Here is an 8,954-nt window from a genome sequence, read left to right as displayed (position 1 = left end):
ACCCAGAACCCATCACATATGTTTCTTCTAATTCTTGGTATCTTCTCTATCCATTCCCTACAAATGTAGTTGCTCATCCCAAGTTTTGCTCCCTACCCCACTTTTGAAACACATGAAATTGGAGGTCACTAGATATTGCCCCCCTTTTGATACGTCTTATCCATCAAGTGAATTGTGAAGAACAGGACAACTATCCCTCATGACAGAGCTTTTCTTTCCGGATTTTCATGGTTCAATTATTTGACTTCACTCACATCACATATGGAATCAGTTTCTCCAAGCTTCTTTTATCTTTTGCAAGGCATTTTTTTTAGCTAGAATTGAGGTATTGGTTCCAAAACTTTTTGAAGTTGATGTCTCATTAGAGAACAAAATACCATTAAAGCTTCTTAAATATTATTATCATATAAGCAAAAACAACCCTTAAATGAGAGTTGGTTTGTAGTTTTGGAAAAATAAGCATCTCACCCAAAGTTCTTGTGGAAGTGAATGGGTTTGTCCCCTAGTTTTGATCATGTTTATATTGGCAGTGACCTCTGTTCCCTAATTGTGGAAAGGTCATAAGAATAAGAGGGCATCATCCATCATGACAGGGTCTCATTTTGGATTTCATGGTTCAATTATAGTAGTTAAGCTTTCCTCTTATCTTTACAATTCAAACCTCATTAAAGAGATGTCCCATTTAGAAAACAGATTACCATTAAAGCTTTCTTGTTTTTTTCTCTCCATTAGCTACTTAAATAAGAATAGGCTTGTTATAATGGAAGAAGAAGGCATCTAAGCCAAATGTCATGTGGAAGTGAATGAAAATGTCTCCAATTGAGATCTTCTCACTGATAAAATCTAAGTCTATTGTTTTTATTTGTGGGTAGTGGTATGGTTGTGTGGTCTTTTGGGGTGTTGTATTGCAGATAAGGCACAAAATCAAATGGGTAAGTCATGAACCCTTTAAAAGACACAGACAGAACCTTCACACTCTTATCTGTCAAGCATCAATTAGAGTATCTTAATCAGAAACTCTGGTTTTGGGTTTCATTGGTGGGTTATCTCTACAAAATTGAGGCTACAGTACCCTAATTAAGTGCCCTAGTTAGGAGAACAATCCTTCTCCCCCCCCCCCCTTTTTTGGTACAATGAATGTCAAGTCTTACCTCTTCATCGTATTTTGCACTTACACATGAAACTATTGGTCTTTTCAAGAATCAAGAAAGTAAAGAATATTTTTCTTCCTCAGCTCTGTTTACCAAAATTCTTTTTTTCTTGCCCTTCTTGCATGACTATGAAAATTCAGAATATTTTGGTTAAAATAATAACTGTCACAATCCTGGTACAGTATAAAGAAGCAAAAAAGGTTGAAAGGAATTTAACCCCTAAAGGGAAATGATAATAAGTGTTTGAGATTAGAAAGTTTAGTTTCTCTCTATCTCTCTCTCCCAACCCCAAGGACCCAATTATACCTTAGCAATTTTATTAATAATTCATTGAAAATAACAGTTTGTTCCGTCCATACATTATATAAAAGAAAAGGACAAAGTTTTCCTTCACTCGTGGTGAAAGGTTCTGCCACAAATACCCTTTAGTGTTCTTAGACACACATCCAAGTGCAATTATGGCCATCGGTGAAAGAATTCGTCCTTCGCCATTGTTTAAGGAACACTAGATCCTATAAACAATTTACTAGTTATAACCTATAACCTCTATTTATTCCTTGCCTTTTTCTACATGTATGGAAATGAACCCTCCTGGTCCAAGTAGTGGTGGTCCAAGTGGACATGGGCTGCGCTTGCAAGTTGGGCCAGCTTGGACCGGGTAAGAATAGGAGAGTAACGGTAATATGTTTAGACCTTTTCCATCTCTACCATTTAGGAGAAAAAATGTAGGACCTCATGACAGCATAAATGTCACTAACACAGACGAGCCTTTTTCCTGTACGGTTTGGATTTGAAAATTACCTGTTCTCTCTCTGTCTCGACTTTTGGAGAGTGAAAGAAGCTTTCCTTCATCCTATTTATTTTTTGGCCAATGATTTTATGCACGGCCGTGCAAACTTGCACGGTCATGTCCCCTCTCACATGGAGTCGAAAAAGACATTAACCCCCCTGCTTTCTGACATGTACAACTTGCATAGTCGTACATGAAAACTATCCTTTATTTTTTTTTAGACATCTTTGGTGAAAGTAAATTTTAGTCACGATATATTGTTGATTTGGTTATTCTAACTATTGGATAGATAGAGACAGATATGTTTAGTTATATACACATATACATGACCACTAGAGATGCCTACGAGTGATATGGATAAGGATAGGTGTAACAAGGTCGAGCTACCTGCACCTGTGTGGTCTGATTGTTTAGCGGCTCTTTCTCTTGACCTCTCAATTTGTTCATCTTTGGATTTCAAATATAGTCCCCCGGATGAGTGATCCGCCTTTGAATCATCAGCTAAATCCTCTGGATATAGACTGACTTAAGTAGAACTAGTTCGGCATATTTTCTTCAAGATTTTAGCTAAAATGCGAAAAATGAAACAAGCTTGTTACTCTAATAATGAATATTGACTTTGTCTTTGTAGGAGAATGAACGGAAGGTGGAATTCAAAATATGATGGGCATGAGCAGTGCGAGATCCAATGAGTGCCCCCATCTGTTTAATCAATAGGGGTAGAAAGGTCATTTCATGGAGGGAGGAGAGAGAGAGAGGGGGTGCATCGGAGCCTCCGCTATCAGGCAAGAAACATTCTCCCATAGAAATATAAAATTATAACATGAAGAAGACCTGATAATTATGGGAAAAAGATCTCTGTCCGGGAGTGTGGCCTACGCAAGCACTCTCATGAGTCTATCTCTCTCCTCCCCATGTGTAAAGACACCTCTGCCACCTTATTTTAAGGAGGAGAGAGATAGACTCATGGGAGTGCTGGCGTAGGCCACACTCCCAAACAGAAAACTGCTTCCCATTATTTATGTCTGACTAAAGTAGGGTTCATCTGTTTGGTTATAATAGGTTAGTTTTAGGTTCACATCTAAGGTTTCATGGTTTAGTGTCTGTTTTTAAGGTTTCTAGCTGGTGGCTTGAAAAATCGCCTTGTACATGTTTGTTAATTTTCCTCACTTGATAATATATGACTTTGTGTTTATTCTTTCTTGGTTTAATTTTCTTTACCCCATCTAGATTGTTTATAATGATTGCCAAATGGATTCAGATACACCTTTTGTAGACAATTAGCATCAAAACCGGACCACAACATGAACTTTACAATAAATAAAAAAAACCAAAAACATGGCCCCAATCCAGTGTCCTGTATTTCCCAAATTATTAGTTCATGGCAGTACTTCTTGTTCTTTATTTGTCTTGTTCTGAGACTACCTTGGTCAGACTTTTGGGCATCCTTAGTTTCAAATTTCCATTGTTATGCATCTTATGGTGGGAATTCTTTCATGAAACCCTAATTTCTTAATTCACATGGTATGTTGGTTGTGAATGAGTTTGATTTGTTCTTAATTGATGATTATAAACTAAGAAAAAAAAGAACGTTAACCGGTCGTGTGGTTTCTGTGCCCAGACACAAGTTCATGCACAAAGACCGTTACACCCTTAGTGAAATTGAAAATCTCATCCAAACCAATGTTTTATGTACACTTTAATTGGCCCCCGAGATGGTACAGGAGTTATATGACCGATTAACGTTCGCTTGCCCATAAATTAATAACCCAAGAAGATAATTTCAATTGAAATAAATAAAGTCTAGTTAACAGTCCTTTGTTTTGTTTCATCATTAGAGAGTGACATAAAAAAAAACACCTTAAAAGTAGCAAAATAGCTAGCCAGCCAATATTAAGTCATTTGATACCATTGTACGAATTAATAAAAATTTATTTTCTTTTGTTCCCACCACACAAATACAAAAAGGAAATAAATAAAAAAAAAAAAACCCATTAATTTGTTTGCCAATTAAGCTAAGATTCCTCCAATTTATGTAACTTGTTAATAAATTTTTCCTCTTTCTCTCTTCTCTCTCATGTATAGTGCATGCAATTAAGGAGAGACAAGAAAAGAAACATAAAACTGAAATTGAGGATCTGCGTTCCCATAGTGCATGCAAGCCATGCACACACACACACCACCCCTACATGAAAACTTCACATCAAACTCACACTACAAGATGAAACAACATAAAGTGCAGCAAATGCATGACACCTCGAGACTACAACTAAATGACACCTGGCCACTCAGATATATATGTACACAATAATCCATGGAAGAGAGAGAGAGAGAGAGAAAAAAAGAAAAAAGAGATGAGAAGGATCCAAAGAAGGCCCTCAGAGCTAGTTTTAGGGTTGTTTGGAAGATAAGAACCAGTGGGTGAAACTTTGGAGTGTTGCAACATCAGCTCTATAGTGATTTTGAGTAAATTCTAGCAGATTTGACCATGTGAAATCAGGGTACTTTCTTGGGGGCCCTTCTTTACCCATAAGATCCTCTGGAGGTCTCACCACTTTGTCTTCTTTTGGACATAGAAAGAAAGCCAGTGATCTTCTCTCTGTGTATCTATTCACCACTGCCCTATGTAAGCAACTCTTATACCTCCCATTTGATAATGCCTACACATCTCAAATCAAATCAAACCAAACAAACAAACACATTATTATTACAAAAAAAAAACGCATAAAAGAATATGTAAAAAGAAACCTCACAAGAAGACACTCATCATCACATCAATCCATATAATGCCCAACACGGCCCATTGGCCCATTACCTATTTTGTACTATTCCTTCCTTCTATGTAAAAGTGTAGATTTAAGTAAATTGTTATTGTATGAAGGACTTACCATAAAGGTATCACCAATGTTAATAACAAAAGCATCATTTCTTGGTCGAACAGATTTCCATTTGTTATGAGCATATACTTCAAGACCTCCAACTTCATCTTGATGAAGTATGGTTAGAGAAGTTGGATCACAATGAGGACCAGTTCCAAGTGTTCGACCTGGTTCTTGACAAGGTGGGTAGTAATTACATCTCATTATAGAGCTACTATCTTGGAAGAATCTCTTATAATGCAAACGATCTATTATTCCCAAACTAATACCCAATAGCTCCATTATAACTAGAGATAACTCCTTCATTGCTTCACAATATCTTTGATACACCAACCTATATATCAATTCAATAATGAAGTGTTAGCTGGTGTAACTTGAAGAAGTGAATATATTAATTAAGCTAATTAGTCTCTAGCAAGACTTACCCTGTTTGTTCAAAATCTTCCCCCAAGAGGGATTTGAAGTAGTTTACCACCATAGGAGGCTGATGAGAAGCAAAGGAGAGTGTCTCCTTCCATGGCAATTTCGACGAGAAGCGGTCGGCGTGGGCGCCGGAGTAACCCCACATGCTACCGGGCAATCTTCGAGCTTTGAGCTTCTTGTTAATGGGTAGATTGAAGAAAGAATTCAAGTGAACATGAGCTTGACGAATGAGATCAGCATCAACACCATGGTTGATAACTTGGAAGAAACCATGGTTCATACAAGCATCCCTAATCAGCTCAGCTGCTTGTTTTGTTTCAACTTGGTCACCTAAGAAGAAGCCTTGGAGATCTATTAAGGGTTCTTTTAGCTCTTCTTGAGCATAACCCCCTAAGTCTCTATGAGGCCAATGGAACTCTCTTGGTATTTTTGGTTGTTTTCTTAACAAAGATGAATCAAAACTCACATACCCAGCATTGTGTTGTTCCCTTTGTTCCTTAAGCTCTAATGGAGGAGGGCTTAACATAAGGGTAGAGGAACTTGAATCCATTGAGAGAGGGAGTGAATAATGAAGCAATTAATTGCAAAAGAGTTGAAGATGAAGGTACGGTATTTATAGGATCATTGTCACTAAAAAACAAACAAATTTTAAGAAAAAATAAGTTATCTCTAATTTGAAATTTGAGTGTTAAAAAGAAATGGTATGGAAGGAATGATATAAGATAGGCCAAATGACACATTCCTAAGGCTGGATGGAGTCTGGAGAGAAGATTGGATCTGATTCATCAGCCAACAACAACAAAGCAAAGACTAGTGAACCCCTAAAATCTATTGGTCACTTTCTCATAAACAAAATAACAAATAGGTTACCATATGCAGTTTCCCTACTTCTTCTTGTCCTTCTCTCCCTGTTGAGAATTCAGATTTGCTTATTCCCAAGATACCCAGTTAAATAATTTTACTATATCCTCTAAACAACCCTCTGATTTCAAGTGAATTCTCTATTTTTTTTCTTTGTCATTTTCATTGTTAGCTAGGTTGCAAAGACTCTCTTTCTCTCTCTCACTCTCTCTTTGGGTTTTAAAATCAGGAATCGGTGATGGAATCGGTCCCAGCTCATTAGGATTCAGATCGGATCAGAATCAACTGGAATCCAGAGAACATTAGAATTGGCCTGGAATGGCAAAAATCAGGGGCATCTTAAGCTGTGTTTGGTATGCGTTCTTGTAATGCATTCTGGGTCGATTTCGCATTCTCAGATGATAAAAATAGTTGTTTTTATCTTTTGAGAATGTGAAATCAATCTAAACAGCCTAATAGTTTAGATATTTCAATGCAAAACGGTAGAAATCAGAATCGATCGAGATCGATTCTGATACGAATCAGCCAATTTCCGTTCAAATTCACCGATTTTTTAAACCCTTCTCTCTCTTTCTCTGGTCTGAAGTTATTTAACCCTCACAAAAAAATAAGCAAACAAACAAAATAAATAAGAGATAACAAGTCACTCTCTGATCTGAACTCTGAAGTTATTTAACCCTCACAAAAAAAAAAAAAAAATTTAAATAAATAAAAATAAACAAACAAACAAAATAAGAAATAACAAGACAAATTTCAAGCTTTCCAAGATTGGATATGGCAGCATCGAAGGATCACAAAATCTGGTTAAAAGATCAGTTACCAAGTTCCAACATCATTTGTCTTCAATACAAGTCGGCATGTGGCTTTTTGAACTTTTACTCTTTAACAACTTACGCTAAATGGAATGCAAACCAAGTTCTTGTTTAGGACTTCTTATTTCTATAACAAAAAAGAAATTAAGAAATAACAAACCAAAAATTAATTGATTTATGGTTATTTATAGACAAAGACGACATAAGATAATTTTGGAAATTTACCTTGACCTCCTCGATTGGATAATTGAGTCTACCAATCTTCTTTATATTAGCAAATAGTACTCTAAACAAAGTAAAATAATCACCTAAAGTTACCTTTCTTATAACATTTTCGGTAATGGGTTTTAAATAATTTATTGAAACTTTTCGACTCCCACCCCCTTTTTTCCCGTTAGAATCTAAAACTTTCTAGTCAACATTTTCATATGTTATATATAATTCTTTGAAAGGACCTAAGAGGGGCTTGTTTTGCAGTTTTAGTCATGAAATTAATGGAGACAGGTTTACCAAAAAAAAGAAATTAATGAAGAGAGTTACTTTGGCCTATGAGGATAAGAATGAGAATTAATATTTCTATTTAGGTAAATTATATTTCACCCCCTAATTTTCAAACGAAACTCAAATCACCCCCTGATTTTTTAAAATACTCAAATCATCCCATGTATTAGACCCCAATATGAAAAATTAGTCCCTAACATTATTTTTATGTTGTTAAGTGATGATGTCAGTTAGTTAAATAAATTTAAATCCCTAAACTACCCTTAAAGATGAAGGAAGGGTAGTATTGTAAATTTAATTCTAATGTTTTAGTGCAAGGGTAAAATGGTCATTTCACACTAATAACTAGCAGCAGACTAATACCGTTATTATAGAGGGGGACAGATGAGTATTTTGAAAAACTAAGGGGTGATTTGAGTTTCGTTCGAAAACCAAGGGGTGACGTGTAATTTACCCGTTATATTTTGAGAACTACATAATCCCCAATTGTTAATAAGGAAAGCTAGAACTGATTATCTTGCATTTCTTTTTACTTTGGAGGCCTAATTTAACATTAGCAAGGAAGTTTTGTCAATTAATTGCATTTTACAAATAAAAAATATTTTGATTAAGAGATATTTAAGGATTTAGAGTCAGTCCTAACTTTTGCCTTCAAGACTCGAACCGAACATTTGCCCGGGCTATCCGAACCTTTTACCATTGCTCTAAGAACTAGCTCCTAAGCGGAAAAAAAAAAAAAACACCTCTGCTCATTTTTTTGTGGTTGAATTCTTAAGTGTGGTGCATTGGGCAGTGCACCACACTTGAAAGGATGAAAATCTCTCATAAACCCTAAAAAGATTAATGCTTAAATATTGATTCATAAGTTCATTGAGTTTTGGACAGTTGAGATTGCCTAATCCAACTTAATATTTACATATGATATCTCTTTTCCATAATCAATTAAGGGTGCCAAATCCATAGTGTGCAACTACAAAAGCAACTTTTGATCAGTCCAAACTACACAAACAACAAAAGTTGGAAGGCTTCAGCCTTCACAACTAGAACTCTTAATAACCCCTCTTTATAACCCAACCATCTAACTGGTTCTTTATCTTCTTAATTTGGATTAGAAGAGGTCCAACCAAACCTTATAATGGTAGAGTATAAATGGGTCTGGTTAGGCTTAGAGCTGCTTCTCCTATTAAATTTTCCAACCCAACCCTTTTGACCCAGTCCCCCTAAATACTAGACTTTACTAGGTAGCTAGCTAGCCAATACTAATTACTCCAGACCCTTTATTTGGGGGAATAGATTGAGTTGAAGTAGACTGAGAACAGTGCCATGACTGGAAATTTTGACTGGGTCTTCTACACATGGGGGTACAGTAAAAACAAGAAGGTGACAAGAAAACCAAGAGTAGTAAATATCACTTTATGTGAATTTTGTGGGACCCTGGCTCTTATACTAAGAGGACAAAGTACTGCTTATACTATGATGTTACAGTGCTTGTCTCTTTTAGTGATAATTGAAATTGAGAGAGTGATAACACATGATC

At 36.0% G+C, this 8,954-nt stretch overlaps 1 protein-coding gene across 1 annotated transcript; it reads right to left on the bottom strand.

Annotated features, from left to right (window-relative positions):
- Positions 1 to 4,273: 4,273 nt before the first annotated feature.
- Positions 4,274 to 5,805, bottom strand: LOC122669467 (gibberellin 20 oxidase 1-D-like). The gene is made up of 3 exons (XM_043866237.1): positions 5,246 to 5,805; positions 4,830 to 5,154; positions 4,274 to 4,601 (listed from the first exon to the last, which is right to left on the bottom strand). Exons 1-3 carry the CDS (start codon positions 5,791 to 5,793, stop codon positions 4,332 to 4,334), a joined length of 1,143 nt encoding a protein of 380 aa, XP_043722172.1. The 5' UTR covers positions 5,794 to 5,805; the 3' UTR covers positions 4,274 to 4,331.
- Between the last annotated feature and the right edge of the window lie 3,149 nt (positions 5,806 to 8,954).

The sequence above is a fragment of the Telopea speciosissima genome, chromosome 7, assembly GCF_018873765.1.
Source record: "Telopea speciosissima isolate NSW1024214 ecotype Mountain lineage chromosome 7, Tspe_v1, whole genome shotgun sequence".
Taxonomy (NCBI): Eukaryota; Viridiplantae; Streptophyta; class Magnoliopsida; order Proteales; family Proteaceae; genus Telopea; species Telopea speciosissima.
Note: the sequence above shows the minus strand (reverse complement) of the source record. Positions and strands in the feature narration are given on the sequence as shown.

Coding starts and splice junctions, on each gene's coding strand:
- LOC122669467 (XM_043866237.1), bottom strand. CDS start 5,793: ATGGATTCAAGTTCCTCTACCCTTATGTTAAGCCCTCCTCCATTAGAG. Junction 5,155..5,245: donor GAAGATTTTGAACAAACAGG/GTAAGTCTTGCT, acceptor ATTGATATATAG/GTTGGTGTATCAAAGATATT. Junction 4,602..4,829: donor ACATTGGTGATACCTTTATG/GTAAGTCCTTCA, acceptor TGAGATGTGTAG/GCATTATCAAATGGGAGGTA.